At 31.2% G+C, this 18044-nt stretch overlaps 1 protein-coding gene across 3 annotated transcripts in view; it reads left to right on the top strand.

Moving 5' to 3' along the window:
• The window catches only part of LOC101888335 (uncharacterized), a 37017-nt gene extending 21821 nt beyond the window's left edge, over nucleotides 1-15196 (top strand). The window contains exons 5-6 of one of the 3 annotated variants that reach the window (XR_009343938.1): nucleotides 12024-12331; nucleotides 14611-14810. Coding sequence is in view for 2 of the 3 variants with exons in the window: in XM_059129930.1 (XP_058985913.1) it covers nucleotides 12024-12183; nucleotides 15058-15119 (222 nt within the window). In the remaining variant the exon portion in view is untranslated. Of the gene's footprint in view, nucleotides 1-12023; nucleotides 12332-14610; nucleotides 14811-15057 lie in introns of those variants that run through there. The other 2 variants (XM_059129930.1, XM_059129929.1) reach the window with 2 other exon arrangements.
• Nucleotides 15197-18044: the final 2848 nt, after the last annotated feature.

The following is an 18044-nucleotide window of genomic DNA, read 5'->3' as shown; positions in this document are numbered from 1 at the left end:
ATCCACGTTTCTTGGATCGTTGAAAAAATATTCTTTAAAAAATCCACGTTTCTTGGATCGTTGAAAAAATATTCTTTAAAAAATCCCCGTTTCTTGGATCGTTGAAAAAATATTCTTTAAAAAATCCACGTTTCTTGGATCGTTGAAAAAATATTCTTTAAAAAATCCACGTTTCTTGGATCGTTGAAAAAATATTCTTTAAAAAATCCACGTTTCTTGGATCGTTGAAAAATATTCTTTAAAAAATCCACGTTTCTTGGATCGTTGAAAAAATATTCTTTAAAAAATCCACGTTTCTTGGATCGTTGAAAAAATATTCTTTAAAAAATCCACGTTTCTTGGATCGTTGAAAAAATATTCTTTAAAAAATCCACGTTTCTTGGATCGTTGAAAAAATATTCTTTAAAAAATCCACGTTTCTTGGATCGTTGAAAAAATATTCTTTAAAAAATCCACGTTTCTTGGATCGTTGAAAAAATATTCTTTAAAAAATCCACGTTTCTTGGATCGTTGAAAAAATATTCTTTAAAAATCCACGTTTCTTGGATCGTTGAAAAATATTCTTTAAAAAATCCACGTTTCTTGGATCGTTGAAAAAATATTCTTTAAAAAATCCACGTTTCTTGGATCGTTGAAAAAATATTCTTTAAAAAATCCACGTTTCTTGGATCGTTGAAAAAATATTCTTTAAAAAATCCACGTTTCTTGGATCGTTGAAAAAATATTCTTTAAAAAATCCACGTTTCTTGGATCGTTGAAAAATATTCTTTAAAAAATCCACGTTTCTTGGATCGTTGAAAAAATATTCTTTAAAAAATCCACGTTTCTTGGATAGTTGAAAAAATATTCTTTAAAAAATCCACGTTTCTTGGATCGTTGAATAAATATTCTTTAAAAAATCCACGTTTCTTGGATCGTTGAAAAAATATTCTTTAAAAAATCCACGTTTCTTGGATCGTTGAAAAAATATTCTTTAAAAAATCCACGTTTCTTGGATCGTTGAAAAAATATTCTTTAAAAAATCCACGTTTCTTGGATCGTTGAAAAAATATTCTTTAAAAAATCCACGTTTCTTGGATCGTTGCAAAAATATTCTTTAAAAAATCCACGTTTCTTGGATCGTTGAAAAAATATTCTTTAAAAAATCCACGTTTCTTGGATCGTTAAAAAAATATTCTTTAAAAAATCCACGTTTCTTGGATCGTTGAAAAAATATTCTTTAAAAAATCCACGTTTCTTGGATCGTTAAAAAAATATTCTTTAAAAAATCCACGTTTCTTGGATCGTTGAAAAAATATTCTTTAAAAATCCACGTTTCTTGGATCGTTAAAAAAATATTCTTTAAAAAATCCACGTTTCTTTGATCGTTGAAAAAATATTCTTTAAAAAATCCACGTTTCTTGGATCGTTGAAAAAATATTCTTTAAAAAATCCACGTTTCTTGGATCGTTGAAAAAATATTCTTTAAAAAATCCACGTTTCTTGGATCGTTAAAAAAATATTCTTTAAAAAATCCACGTTTCTTGGATCGTTGAAAAAATATTCTTTAAAAAATCCACGTTTCTTGGATCGTTGAAAAAATATTCTTTAAAAAATCCACGTTTCTTGGATCGTTGAAAAAATATTCTTTAAAAAATCCACGTTTCTTGGATCGTTGAAAAAATATTCTTTAAAAAATCCACGTTTCTTGGGTCGTTGAAAAAATATTCTTTAAAAAATCCACGTTTCTTGGATCGTTGAAAAAATATTCTTTAAAAAATCCACGTTTCTTGGATCGTTGAAAAAATATTCTTTAAAAAATCCACGTTTCTTGGATCGTTGAAAAAATATTCTTTAAAAAATCCACGTTTCTTGGATCGTTGAAAAAATATTCTTTAAAAAATCCACGTTTCTTGGATCGTTGAAAAAATATTCTTTAAAAAATCCACGTTTCTTGGATCGTTGAAAAAATATTCTTTAAAAAAATCCACGTTTCTTGGATCGTTGAAAAAATATTCTTTAAAAAATCCACGTTTCTTGGATCGTTGAAAAAATATTCTTTAAAAAATCCACGTTTCTTGGATCGTTGAAAAAATATTCTTTAAAAATCCACGTTTCTTGGATCGTTGAAAAAATATTCTTTAAAAAATCCACGTTTCTTGGATCGTTGAAAAAATATTCTTTAAAAAATCCACGTTTCTTGGATCGTTGAAAAATATTCTTTAAAAAATCCACGTTTCTTGGATCGTTGAAAAAATATTCTTTAAAAAATCCACGTTTCTTGGATCGTTGAAAAAATATTCTTTAAAAAATCCACGTTTCTTGGATCGTTGAAAAAATATTCTTTAAAAAATCCACGTTTCTTGGATCGTTGAAAAAATATTCTTTAAAAAATCCACGTTTCTTGGATCGTTGAAAAAATATTCTTTAAAAAATCCACGTTTCTTGGATCGTTGAAAAAATATTCTTTAAAAAATCCACGTTTCTTGGATCGTTGAAAAAATATTCTTTAAAAAATCCACGTTTCTTGGATCGTTGAAAAAATATTCTTTAAAAAATCCACGTTTCTTGGATCGTTGAAAAAATATTCTTTAAAAAATCCACGTTTCTTGGATCGTTGAAAAAATATTCTTTAAAAAATCCACGTTTCTTGGATCGTTGAAAAAATATTCTTTAAAAAATCCACGTTTCTTGGATCGTTGAAAAAATATTCTTAAAAAATCCACGTTTCTTGGATCGTTGAAAAAATATTCTTTAAAAAATCCACGTTTCTTGGATCGTTGAAAAAATATTCTTTAAAAAATCCACGTTTCTTGGATCGTTGAAAAAATATTCTTTAAAAAATCCACGTTTCTTGGATCGTTGAAAAATATTCTTTAAAAAATCCACGTTTCTTGGATCGTTGAAAAAATATTCTTTAAAAAATCCACGTTTCTTGGATCGTTGAAAAAATATTCTTTAAAAAATCCACGTTTCTTGGATCGTTGAAAAAATATTCTTTAAAAAATCCACGTTTCTTGGATCGTTGAAAAAATATTCTTTAAAAAATCCACGTTTCTTGGATCGTTGAAAAAATATTCTTTAAAAAATCCACGTTTCTTGGATCGTTGAAAAAATATTCTTTAAAAAATCCACGTTTCTTGGATCGTTGAAAAAATATTCTTTAAAAAATCCACGTTTCTTGGATCGTTGAAAAAATATTCTTTAAAAAATCCACGTTTCTTGGATCGTTGAAAAAATATTCTTTAAAAAATCCACGTTTCTTGGATCGTTGAAAAAATATTCTTTAAAAAATCCACGTTTCTTGGATCGTTGAAAAAATATTCTTTAAAAAATCCACGTTTCTTGGATCGTTGAAAAAATATTCTTTAAAAAATCCACGTTTCTTGGATCGTTGAAAAAATATTCTTTAAAAAATCCACGTTTCTTGGATCGTTGAAAAAATATTCTTTAAAAAATCCACGTTTCTTGGATCGTTGAAAAAATATTCTTTAAAAAATCCACGTTTCTTGGATCGTTGAAAAAATATTCTTTAAAAAATCCACGTTTCTTGGATAGTTGAAAAAATATTCTTTAAAAAATCCACGTTTCTTGGATCGTTGAATAAATATTCTTTAAAAAATCCACGTTTCTTGGATCGTTGAAAAAATATTCTTTAAAAAATCCACGTTTCTTGGATCGTTGAAAAAATATTCTTTAAAAAATCCACGTTTCTTGGATCGTTGAAAAAATATTCTTTAAAAAATCCACGTTTCTTGGATCGTTGAAAAAATATTCTTTAAAAAATCCACGTTTCTTGGATCGTTGAAAAAATATTCTTTAAAAAATCCACGTTTCTTGGACAGTTGAAAAAATATTCTTTAAAAAATCCACGTTTCTTGGATCGTTGAAAAAATATTCTTTAAAAATCCACGTTTCTTGGATCGTTGAAAAAATATTCTTTAAAAAATCCACGTTTCTTGGATCGTTAAAAAAATATTCTTTAAAAAATCCACGTTTCTTGGATCGTTGAAAAAATATTCTTTAAAAAATCCACGTTTCTTGGATCGTTAAAAAATATTCTTTAAAAAATCCACGTTTCTTGGATCGTTGAAAAAATATTCTTTAAAAAATCCACGTTTCTTGGATCGTTAAAAAATATTCTTTAAAAATCCACGTTTCTTGGATCGTTGAAAAAATATTCTTTAAAAAATCCACGTTTCTTGGATCGTTGAAAAAATATTCTTTAAAAAATCCACGTTTCTTGGATCGTTGAAAAAATATTCTTTAAAAAATCCACGTTTCTTGGATCGTTGAAAAAATATTCTTTAAAAAATCCACGTTTCTTGGATCGTTGAAAAAATATTCTTTAAAAAATCCACGTTTCTTGGATCGTTGAAAAAATATTCTTTAAAAAATCCACGTTTCTTGGATCGTTGAAAAAATATTCTTTAAAAAATCCACGTTTCTTGGATCGTTGAAAAAATATTCTTTAAAAAATCCACGTTTCTTGGATCGTTGAAAAATATTCTTTAAAAAATCCACGTTTCTTGGATCGTTGAAAAAATATTCTTTAAAAAATCCACGTTTCTTGGATCGTTGAAAAAATATTCTTTAAAAAATCCACGTTTCTTGGATCGTTGAAAAATATTCTTTAAAAAATCCACGTTTCTTGGATCGTTGAAAAATATTCTTTAAAAAATCCACGTTTCTTGGATCGTTGAAAAAATATTCTTTAAAAAATCCACGTTTCTTGGATCGTTGAAAAAATATTCTTTAAAAAATCCACGTTTCTTGGATCGTTGAAAAAATATTCTTTAAAAAATCCACGTTTCTTGGATCGTTGAAAAAATATTCTTTAAAAAATCCACGTTTCTTGGATCGTTGAAAAAATATTCTTTAAAAAATCCACGTTTCTTGGATCGTTGAAAAAATATTCTTTAAAAAATCCACGTTTCTTGGATCGTTGAAAAAATATTCTTTAAAAAATCCACGTTTCTTGGATCGTTGAAAAAATATTCTTTAAAAAATCCACGTTTCTTGGATCGTTGAAAAAATATTCTTTAAAAAATCCACGTTTCTTGGATCGTTGAAAAAATATTCTTTAAAAAATCCACGTTTCTTGGATCGTTGAAAAAATATTCTTTAAAAAATCCACGTTTCTTGGATCGTTGAAAAAATATTCTTTAAAAAATCCACGTTTCTTGGATCGTTGAAAAATATTCTTTAAAAAATCCACGTTTCTTGGATCGTTGAAAAAATATTCTTTAAAAAATCCACGTTTCTTGGATCGTTGAAAAAATATTCTTTAAAAAATCCACGTTTCTTGGATCGTTGAAAAATATTCTTTAAAAAATCCACGTTTCTTGGATCGTTGAAAAATATTCTTTAAAAAATCCACGTTTCTTGGATCGTTGAAAAAATATTCTTTAAAAAATCCACGTTTCTTGGATAGTTGAAAAAATATTCTTTAAAAAATCCACGTTTCTTGGATCGTTGAATAAATATTCTTTAAAAAATCCACGTTTCTTGGATCGTTGAAAAAATATTCTTTAAAAAATCCACGTTTCTTGGATCCTTGAAAAAATATTCTTTAAAAAATCCACGTTTCTTGGATCGTTGAAAAAATATTCTTTAAAAAATCCACGTTTCTTGGATCGTTGAAAAAATATTCTTTAAAAAATCCACGTTTCTTGGATCGTTGAAAAAATATTCTTTAAAAAATCCACGTTTCTTGGACAGTTGAAAAAATATTCTTTAAAAAATCCACGTTTCTTGGATCGTTGAAAAATATTCTTTAAAAAATCCACGTTTCTTGGATCGTTGAAAAAATATTCTTTAAAAAATCCACGTTTCTTGGATCGTTAAAAAATATTCTTTAAAAAATCCACGTTTCTTGGATCGTTGAAAAAATATTCTTTAAAAAATCCACGTTTCTTGGATCGTTAAAAAATATTCTTTAAAAAATCCACGTTTCTTTGATCGTTGAAAAAATATTCTTTAAAAAATCCACGTTTCTTGGATCGTTGAAAAAATATTCTTTAAAAAATCCACGTTTCTTGGATCGTTGAAAAAATATTCTTTAAAAAATCCACGTTTCTTGGATCGTTGAAAAAATATTCTTTAAAAAATCCACGTTTCTTGGATCGTTGAAAAAATATTCTTTAAAAAATCCACGTTTCTTGGATCGTTGAAAAATATTCTTTAAAAAATCCACGTTTCTTGGATCGTTGAAAAAATATTCTTTAAAAAATCCACGTTTCTTGGGTCGTTGAAAAAATATTCTTTAAAAAATCCACGTTTCTTGGATCCTTGAAAAAATATTCTTTAAAAATCCACGTTTCTTGAATCGTTGAAAAAATATTCTTTAAAAAATCCACGTTTCTTGGATCGTTGAAAAAATATTCTTTAAAAAATCCACGTTTCTTGGATCGTTGAAAAAATATTCTTTAAAAAATCCACGTTTCTTGGATCGTTGAAAAAATATTCTTTAAAAAATCCACGTTTCTTGGATCGTTGAAAAAATATTCTTTAAAAAATCCACGTTTCTTGGATCGTTGAAAAAATATTCTTTAAAAAATCCACGTTTCTTGGATCGTTGAAAAATATTCTTTAAAAATCCACGTTTCTTGGATCGTTGAAAAATATTTTTTAAAAAATCCACGTTTCTTGGATCGTTGAAAAAATATTCTTTAAAAAATCCACGTTTCTTGGATCGTTGAAAAAATATTCTTTAAAAAATCCACGTTTCTTGGATCGTTGAAAAAATATTCTTTAAAAAATCCACGTTTCTTGGATCGTTGAAAAAATATTCTTTAAAAAATCCACGTTTCTTGGATCGTTGAAAAAATATTCTTTAAAAAATCCACGTTTCTTGGATCGTTGAAAAAATATTCTTTAAAAAATCCACGTTTCTTGGATCGTTGAAAAAATTTTTTTTTAAAAAATCCCCGTTTCTTGGATCGTTGAAAAAATATTCTTTAAAAAATCCACGTTTCTTGGATCGTTGAAAAAATATTCTTTAAAAAATCCACGTTTCTTGGATCGTTGAAAAAATATTCTTTAAAAAATCCACGTTTCTTGGATCGTTGAAAAAATATTCTTTAAAAAATCCACGTTTCTTGGATCGTTGAAAAAATATTCTTTAAAAAATCCACGTTTCTTGGATCGTTGAAAAAATATTCTTTAAAAATCCACGTTTCTTGGATCGTTGAAAAAATATTCTTTAAAAAATCCACGTTTCTTGGATCGTTTGAAAAAATATTCTTTAAAAAATCCACGTTTCTTGGATCGTTGAAAAATATTCTTTAAAAAATCCACGTTTCTTGGATCGTTGAAAAAATATTCTTTAAAAAATCCACGTTTCTTGGATCGTTGAAAAAATATTCTTTAAAAAATCCACGTTTCTTGGATCGTTGAAAAATATTCTTTAAAAAATCCACGTTTCTTGGATCGTTGAAAAATATTCTTTAAAAAATCCACGTTTCTTGGATCGTTGAAAAATATTCTTTAAAAAATCCACGTTTCTTGGATCGTTGAAAAAATATTATTTAAAAAATCCACGTTTCTTGGATAGTTGAAAAAATATTCTTTAAAAAATCCACGTTTCTTGGATCGTTGAAAAAATATTCTTTAAAAAATCCACGTTTCTTGGATCGTTGAAAAAATATTCTTTAAAAAATCCACGTTTCTTGGATCATTGAAAAAATATTCTTTAAAAAATCCACGTTTCTTGAATCGTTGAAAAAATATTCTTTAAAAAATCCACGTTTCTTGGATCGTTGAAAAAATATTCTTTAAAAAATCCACGTTTCTTGGATCGTTGAAAAAATATTCTTTAAAAAATCCACGTTTCTTGGATCGTTGAAAAAATATTCTTTAAAAAATCCACGTTTCTTGGATCGTTGAAAAAATATTCTTTAAAAAATCCACGTTTCTTGGATTCTTGAAAAAGGATTTTTTAAAAATATAGCGTTTTTTTTTTAAATTCAAGTTTCTTGGATAGTTGAAAAAATAATTTTTAAATAAATTCACGTTTTTTGGATGCTTGAAAAGATTATTTTTAAAAATCCGCGTTTCTTGGATACTTGAAAAATGTTTTATTTTAAAAACCTATTTTCCTTGGATGGCTGAAAAGCATATTTAAAAAAAAAACAAATTTCTTATATGATTGAAAAAATATTCTTTAAAACAATTCACGTTTCCTGGGTCCATGAAAAAATATTTCTGATAAAAAAATCCACGTGGTTATATCCTTGAAAAAATATTTTTGATAAAAAATCCACATTTCTTGGATGCTTGAAAAAATATTTTTGATAAAAATTTCACGAAGTATTCTTAAGAAAATCAACGTTTCTTTGATCCTTGAAGAATTATTTTTTTTTTTAAATCTAAGTCTTTGGATCTGTAAAAAAATATTTCTTTTTGTCTCTTGAATGTTTGAAAAAATACCTTTTAAAAAATGCATGGCTCTTGGATCCTTGAAAAAATAACTTTTAAAAAATGCATGTCTTTTGGATCCTTCAAAAAATAATTTTTAAATATCCATGTTTCTTGAATACTTGATTTTTTTAAATCCACGTTTTTTTGGATCCTTGGAAAAAATATTTTTTAAATTTTTTTAAATCCACGTTTTTTTGGATCCTCGAAAAAAATATTTTTAAAATTTTTTAAATCCACGTTTTTTTGGATCCTTGAAAAAATATTTTTTAAATATCCACGTTTCTTGAATATTTGATTTTTTTTTTTAAATCCACGTTTTTTTGGATCCTTGGAAAATTTTTTTTTAAATCCACGTTTTTTTGGATCCTTGGAAAAAATTGTTTTTAAATCCACGTTTTTTTGGATCCTTGAAAAAAATATTTTTTAAATTTTTTTAAATCCACTTTTTTTGGATCCTTGAAAAAAATATTTTTTAAATATTCACGTTTCTTGAATATTTGATTTTTTTTAAATCCACGTTTTTTTTTTGGATCCTTTAAAAAATATTTTTTAAATATCCGCGTTTCTTGAATATTTGCATTTTTTTAAATCCACGTTTTTTTGGATCCTTAAAACAATATTTTTTAAATATCCACGTTTCTCAAATATTTGATTTTTTTTAAATCCACGTTTTTTTTTTTTTTAAATCACGTTCTTGATTGCTTGAAAAAATATTTTTTTTTAAATCCACGTTACTTGAATTCTAAAATAAATATTTTGTTTTTAAATTTACGTTTCTTGAATGCTTATTTATTTATTTTTAAATCCAGGTGTCTCGGATGCTTGAAAATTATTTTTTAAGAAATCCAAGTTTCTTGGATCCTTGAAAAAATATTATTAAAAAAACACGTTTTTTTGGACCCTGAGAAAACTATTTTTCAAATAATCCGAGTTTCCTGAATTTTCTTTAAAAAATCCACGTTTCTTGCATCCCTGAAAAAATATTTTTTAAAAGTTCCACGTTTCTTGGATCCTTGCATTTTTTTCAAATCTACGTTTTTTGGATTCTTAAAATAATATTCTTTAAAAAAATCCACATTTTTGGATTCTTGAAAAAAAAAAAATAAAAAAATATATAAAATAAAAAAATATTAAAAATATAAATAAAATATTTTTAACTCAAGCCTAGGGCTAGAAGACGGACTACGGATACTATTTATTCCCTAAGTGTACGGAAAGTACTACGAGTTTCTAAAAGTTTAATCTATTTTATAGGTCTAACGGGTAAAGGTAGAATTCTGACATATGGCATTAAGATCGCTGTAGGATAGATTCAGCTTTGTCCGTATGGCTAAAAATGTGGTAAGGAGGTTTCCTAGAGCCAGGAGACGTACATAGGATACTATTTATTCCGAAGGTGTACTAAAAGTACTAAAATTAAATCCATTGTTTTAATCAAACGTATAGAGGTAGAATTCTGAATTTTGGGATGAAGGTAGCTGATCGGATGTAGGATAGATATACTAAAGTTTTTTTTGGAAATTCGAACGAAGAAATTTCTAAAAGCCCTCTATTTGGTGCTATTTGGTATTATGAGAGCGGATAGAGCTGAAGTATAGAATTGGAGGTGCACATCTGATCTTAATGTGGGGAACTAGTGTAGATATAAGGAGGTGGTTTTTGAAATATGTACTAAGCGTAAGGACTGTACTAAGTGTTACTAAACTTGGTACAATTTGAATTTGGTTAAAGAGATGGAGCTGGATATTGGGGGTCAAAATTAGTGTTCATGGTCTAGATTTGAAGGCGGTTTTGGACAAATGTACCAAAAAGTAAGAAAAGCATTAGATGGTACCAATTTTTTTTTGGATGAGGAAGGGGTAGTGTCGAAAATCTCAAATTAAGTTGTGGAACTAGGGTTGGTTTAAGAAGGTGTTTTTTTTGAAATATATACTAAATTTAAGGACTATTAAGGAATGATACTTATTTTGGTACAAATTAGAATTTGGTGAATGGATGGAGCTGGAAATTTAAAATTTTGATATTGGTTAGTGTGCTGGTTTCAAATTTGATGGTGATTTTAGAAATATATACTGAAAAGTACGAAAAGTACTACATTTGTTATATGAGGAATGGATGTCGCTGGAAATCTGAAATTATGTTTGGGACCAAGGGTTGATAAAATGAGGTGGTTTTTAAAAAATGTGTCCTAAGTGTAATAATTGCACCAAATAGTACTAAAATTGGTACAATTTGGATTTGTGTGAACGGATGGAGATAGAAACTTTAAATGTTGATATTGGGCTCACTGTTAGTGTGTAGGGTTGAGATTTAAAATGTGGTTTTCGAAATATGTACTAAAATGATTGAAAAGAATTAAATTGTACTAAATATGACACACGAGAAAGGGATAGTGCTGAAAAAAAAAAAATGAATTTGGGTGAACGAATGGAGCTGGAAAGTTGAAACGTTAGTGTGTAGGGTTGAGATTTGAGTTTGATTTTTTAAATATGTAGCAAAAAGTACGAAATGTGCTGAATTGTACTAAGGCAGGGATAGAGCGGGAAATCTGAAATTAAGGGTTGATCTACCTACATAGATTTTAATGTGTACTAAGTGTAAGAACTGTACTAAATGATACTTATTTTTGTAGAATTTGCATTCGGCTGAACGGGTAAAGCTGGATATTTGGAATGTTGATATTGTGGTCTCTTATGTGTGTAGGTTTGAGATTTAAAATGTGGGTTTGGAAATATGTACTAATATGATTGAAAAGTACTAAATGGTACTAAAAATGGCTTATGAGTAAAAATGGGAAAAATAGGGATTTCGGTGAATGGATAAAAAATAAAATGTTGATTGTAAGGTCACTCTTAGTGCGTGCGGTTGAGATTTGAAGGAGGTTTTGGAAAAATGTACTAAAAAGATCGAAAAGTACTAAACGGTACTAAATGTTTTATATGAGGAAAGGATAGGAGCTGGAAATCCAAAATTAATTTGGGAAATTAGGGTTGATCTGCGGAGGTATTTTGTTAATGTGTACTTAGTGTAAGAACTGTACTAAATGGTACTTAATTTTAGTACAATTCCGATTTGGGTGAACGTATGGAGCTGAAAATGGGATATGTTGATATTAGGGTCTCTTTTTGTGAGGTGTACCAAAATGTTCGAAAAGTATCGAGTGATACCAACTTTGTTATATGAGGACGGGATAGAACTGGAAATCCGAAATTTGGTTTTAGGGTCACTTTTTTTAGGTGAGGTTGAATAATGGATGTGGTATAAAGAGTCTCAAAAAGTACAAAATGGTATTTTGGTAATTTGCTATTAGGGTCACTTTTTGTGAGGTTATTGACAATGTAGACTTCCGAACTACCTGTAGAGTTCTCTTCTATTTTTAGCTCCACTTTAATATTCTACTTAAGGTTTTGTTCTATAAAACAGCCATTGCTTGACGATTCTACTACCCAAAGAAAAAAATCTACATCACAAGCAACATTTTTTTTATCACATTTACTATTTCTCCCTCACCCCTCTCATCACATTTTTATTCCTCCCCCCATTATTTTCTGTTTTTTTTTTCATATTATTTTTTTTCTCTTACAATCAAACCACAAAACCTATATAAATCACTGAATTTCCAGGAACGAGCCGTCCAAGTTTTTCTACGCTATGCATCACGCTGGGGCCGGGAAGCGATAAGGGGTTTAGTGGATGTCACCCCGCTGGAGCCGGGACGTCATTGCGGACAATTCCAGTGCCCGTGCCAATACATCAAAGATCATTTGCAGTGCAAGCCGAGAGGCAAGTTGAAATTTTTGGATTGTGTTTATTGGGTGTTGGCCTCAGAACGTTATGAATAAGTGGAAAGTTGAAAGAGAAGGCAGGAGGGAAGAAAGAAGGAAGAAAATGAGGGATAATCACCAGCAAGAGAGGGGGACTTTATGTGTGTGTATGTAGCATTGTCACCAACATCATAATGACACATTTACATATTTTTGTTTTTCATTTTTCTTAAGAAAATGATTTTCACGCAACAACAACAACACTCACCGTTAATTTGCATATTTTAATGTTTTTGTAATACTGGTTATAACGAAGAGGTGCGGAGAAAACCTATGAGAAGACCCTTTGGAAGTCTTCTTCTAAGAGAAGAAACTTTGGTCTTCTAAGAGAAGAAAATTTGGTCTTCTATGAGAAGACCCTCTCTCTGGTCTTCTATAAGAAGACCCTCTCTCTGGTCTTCTATGAGAAGACCGTCTGGTCTTCTATGAGAAGACCGTCTGGTCTTCTATGAGAAGACCCTTTGGTCTTCTATGAGAAGAATACCCTCTGGTCTTCTGTGAGAAGAAGACCCTCTGGTCTTCTATGAGAAGAGGACCCTCTGGTCTTCTGTGAGAAGAAGACCCTCTGGTCTTCTATGAGAAAAAGACCTTCTGGTCTTCTGTGAGAAGACCCCTTGGACTTCTATGAAAAAACCCTTTGATCTTTTGTGAGAAGACCCTTTGGTCTTCTCTGAGAACATCTTTAGTCTTCTATGGGAAGACCCTTTGACCTTCTTGGTATGAGAAAACTCTTTGGTCTTCTGTTAGAAGACCCTCTGGTCTTCCATGAGAAGATACTTTGGTCTTCTATGAGAAGACCCTTCAGTATTCTATGAGAAGACCCTTCAGTATTCTATGAGAAGACCCTCCGGTCTTCTATGAGAAGACCCTCCGGTCTTCTATGAGAAGACCCTTCTGTCTTCTATGAGAAGACCCTTTGGTCTTCTATGAGAAGACTCTTTGGTCTTCTATGAGAAGACCCTTTGGTCTTCTATTAGAAGACCCCTTGGTCCTCTGTGAGAAGACCCTTCGGTCTTCTATGAGAAGACCCTTCGGTCTTCTATGAGAAGACCCTTTGGTCTTCTATGAGAAGACCCTCTGGTTTTCTATGAGAAGACCCTCTGGTCTTCTATGAGAAGACCCTCTGGTCTTCTATGAGAAGACCCTCTGGTCTTCCATGAGAAGATCCTTTGGTCTTCTATGAGAAGACCCTTCAGTATTCTATGAGAAGACCCTCCGGTCTTCTATGAGAAGGTCCTCTGGTCTTCTATGAGAAGACCCTGTGGTCTTCTATGAGAAGACCCTCTGGTCTTCTATGAGAAGACCCTCTGGTCTTCTATGAGAAGACCCTCTGGTCTTCCATGAGAAGATCCTTTGGTCTTCTATGAGAAGACCCTTCGGTCTTCTATGAGAAGACCCTCCGGTCTTCTATGAGAAGGTCCTCTGGTCTTCTGTGAGAAGACCCTCTGGTCTTCTGTGAGAAGACCCTTTGGTCTTCTATGAGAAGACCCTCTGGTCTTCCATGAGAAGATCCTTTGGTCTTCTATGAGAAGACCCTTCAGTATTCTATGAGAAGACCCTCCGGTCTTCTATGAGAAGGTCCTCTGGTCTTCTATGAGAAGACCCTTTGCTCTTCTATGAGAAGACCCTTTTTTGGTCTTCTATGAGAAGACCCGTTGGTCTTCTATGAGAAGACCCGTTGGTCTTCTATGAGAAGACCCGTTGGTCTTCTATGAGAAGACCCGATGTTCTTCTATGAGAAGACCCGTTGGTCTTCTATGAGAAGACCCTTTGGTCCTCCGTGAGAAGACCCTTTGGTCTTCTATGGGAAGACCCGTTGGTCTTCTATGAGAAGACCCTTTTGTCCTCTGTGAGAAGACCATTTGCTCTTCTATGAGAAGACCCTTTTTTGGTCTTCTATGAGAAGACCCGTTGGTCTTCTATGAGAAGACCCGTTGGTCTTCTATGAGAAGACCCGTTGGTCTTCTATGAGAAGACCCTTCTTTGGTCTTCTATGGGAAGACCCCTTGGTCTTTTGTGAGGAGATCCTTTAGCCTCCCTATGGAAGACCCGTTGGTCTTCTATAAGAAGACCCTTTGGTCTTCTATGAGAAGACCCTTTGGTCTTCTATGAGGAGACCCTTTGTTCTCCTATGAGACTACCCTTTGATCTTGTCGTCCGCCAATCTGTCGTTATAACCATTCTCCCTATTTGTTTAATATTTATAATTGTACAGTTAGCTCAATGTGCTCACTCCTCACTCATTGCTTTTGTTAACTGCATCATCACCTTATCACAAATGTGTAAACTTCCTTCGATTCATGTTATTTATAAAATTTTTAATTTTTTCCAAAATTTCCCATTTATATTTCAATAATAATTTCCTATTATATATTTCCATTCACAGTTGTTGTGAATAGTTTAGGTCAAGTAGTTTGGACTCGAGCCCCGGGAACCATTTACAATTGAAATTTAGAGGATACTGTGCAATTATGAATTTTTTGTTTTAGAGAAAAGAAAAATTCGAACCCCTTTCGTAACCCCCCCCCCACCAACACTCACACATTATTTAAAAAAACACCTACACTCGAATACACAGAAAGAAAACTGACACTAATTTTAAGAATTTTAAAACATTAAATTTTTATCCAGTGATTTATTTGATTTTTTTGCAATATTTCCAATGATATTATAATTTTAGATTTAGATTTCTAAAAATAATTGTCCTTGTATTTTTTTCTGATTTTTTCAATATTTAAACACAATAAAATATTTTATAAAAATACTACATATTTACCATTTGTTTGTTTTATTTCCGGCTTCATTGATTTTCTTTTCCTCCTCCCCCAACCAGGTTATCCCTGCAGTTGTGTTGCCTATGGTTCTAATCCACAATTTCGAGATCCTTATTATTAATTATTATGTGTTCTTCTTTTTATTCTTGTATTGTATATGTTTGCATTTAATATTTCACAATAAATTTTGAATTTTTTGGCAATTTTTTTTTTATTTTAATTTGATTTGCTCACGGTGAGTTTATTAATTATTTTTTTTTAATAATGTATAAATAATTGTAAATATAAAAAATTCTGTCTGAATTTCTTATATACTAACACAAATACATTTAAAACTCAATTTAAATGGAGCACACTTTATCTTCTGGGCGAGTTTGTGTCGGAAAGCTGTAAATTTTGAAATGTTGCAAATAAAAAAGGCCGAGGAAAAATTGATCTAAAAACAAAAAAAAAAAAAAAAAAAAAAATTAAAAAAATAAAAAAAACTGTAAATTCGAACGGGTCGAACTTTTAAAACCCTCCACCATTTGATACAAATTTGGCAATTTCCAAAAAAAAAAAAAAAAAAAAAAAAAAAATAATAATAAAATAAAATCCGTTAAAAATTCTGTTAAAATCTTAAAAATATCGAATGCCTATACGACGACGTAGACCTGCATAGGCAACTTTTGTCATAAGTTATTACAATATTTAAATGCGAAACTTGAAGAAAAATCTGTTTATAATGTAGCTAAAATCATCAACATACCGAATATAGGGGGTACCGTTATATGGGGGCTATACAAAGGCGTGGATCTGCACAGACAATTTTCTGGCATGGGCTGAAGTATCCATTACGAACATCAAATACCAAATTTTAAAGAATTCCGGTGAATATTGTCGCAAAAATCATCAAAATACCGAATATCCGGAGGTACCCTTATATGGGGGCTATACCAAAATGTGGACCTACATGGTCCATTTTCAATACCTAAAGTCCTGCAGACATAGTATACATTTGAGTAAAATTTTATCAATCTACGTCAATTCGTTCGGAAGCTAGAATGATTTCCACAGACGGATAGACGACAGACAGTCGGACATCGTTAAATCGACTTAGAATTTTATGCTGATTATGAATATATATATATACCTTATGGGGTCTACGACGAATATTTAAGGATGTTACAAACGGAATGACAAAGTTAATATACCCTCCTTTCCAAGGTGGAGGGTATAATTAGTAGTCAGTGACCGGTAGTTAAATTTCGTAGACCTGGCTAAAGTTCTCGGTTTGGCGTTGGAGACTTGGAAAAGTACTCCCAGGATCATGAGCTTCAGATCGATAACTGAGTAATTACTCCTGGGCGGCAGAAGTGCTGGGGACCTAGTATGTGGAGTTCGTTGGAGAGTAAAAATATGTGGGTTAGAATTCAAGTTTGGGGACAAGGGCTTACGGCTCAGTGGGTTAGACGCGGGGGAGACCTTAGATCTGCGTACACCAATGAGGTCCAAGTAAGGATACTCACAATTGAATACCAAGGGCTACGAACACCATAGAGGTTCTATTGGGACAACATCACTCTGAGTTACTTAGATATTTACGATCTAACTTCACTTGTTGATGCCTGCGGGCTACTTCTCTGACTTATGCCTTGTTTAATGACCTCCGGCCTTTTAAAGGAAAAATCATGCCAATGGTGTACATATTCCGTGATACCTATTCCGAGGTACCTGTAAAATTAGCGAAGACACTATATACCCAAAATACATGGATTCCAAGGAATCTTAACTCAAATGGAGGGCTCCTAAACAACAATATGTTTGGAAATTCGTAGAAAGAAGTAAAAAAAGCAGCTTAGTTCGGCCGGGCCGCAATTTTTATACCCTCCACCATTTGGAAGGAACTTGAAAAACTTAAAAAAAAAATCCTTCCACCTTGACTATACAAATACGTAGTCCCGTCATAGTACGTGTAGTAACGATTTCGAACTTTAAATATGAAATTCGAAACAATTCCGGTGAATAATGTCGCTAATATCATTAAAATTCCGAATAAAGGGAGGTGCCGTTGTATGGGGGCAATACTAAGACGTGGACGTGCACAGACAATTTTCCGTCATAGATTTCAGTATCTATTACAAACTTCAAATACAAAATTTGAAGTAATTTCGTTGAATAATGTCGAGAAAATCCTGGAAATAACGAATGTCTCGGGGTAGCGTTATATGGGTGCTATACTATAGCGTAGACCTATATAGACAATTCCCTTTCAGGGGGTAACGTATTCAGAGGGAACTCCTTGTGTGGATTTTCAGACTATTGCATTGAAAAAAAAAAAGGATATATTGAGATGTACTAAGTCTGAATGGAATCGGATGTTAAGTGCGCGATTTACGAGCTTCATGTTTCTTCATATTTTAAAATTTTGACCCTTTTTGGGGGAGGTACAAGAAGGAGTGGACCGATATATACCATCTTCGTTGCAGATTTTGTGTTAGTTGAATTAATGGGATGTATGAAGTATGAAGACAACCGGATGCTCATTTTGGATTGTATAATCGCTTTGGTTATTCAAAACGTTTACCATTTATAGGGAAGGTACCAGAAGGAATGGTCCGATCCCCATCATCTTTACAACAGATCTTGTGTTGATAGAAATAGTTAGATATGCCAAATCTGAATAGATTCGGATTTAATTTCACGTTTTATGAGTTTCATGGATATTCAAAATTTTGATATATTGTGAGGAGGCACCAGAAGAGGTGGTCCGATATTGCTCATTTCCGAACTCGATTTGTGTTTGACAAAAATATTACGATGTACCAAGTTTAGACCAAATCGGATGCTCCATTCAAGAGTTATCGTGCGCATCAGCCAGACAGACAGAGAGATGGAAGGACATCGCTATATCGACTCCGTATGTCCTGAAACGGATTTGGTCCAATGAGACCTAGTTTCTAAAACCGTAATTTCGTTGTGGATATATTCGGGGACACCTGTCCAGGTCTTCCTACACAGACTGGGATTCGGATTCGAGTTTTGCAGCACTCGGTGGATATTTTTG

This window comes from Musca domestica, unplaced genomic scaffold, assembly GCF_030504385.1.
Source record: "Musca domestica strain aabys unplaced genomic scaffold, Musca_domestica.polishedcontigs.V.1.1 7, whole genome shotgun sequence".
Lineage (NCBI taxonomy): Eukaryota > Metazoa > Arthropoda > Insecta > Diptera > Muscidae > Musca > Musca domestica.
Note: the sequence above shows the minus strand (reverse complement) of the source record. Positions and strands in the feature narration are given on the sequence as shown.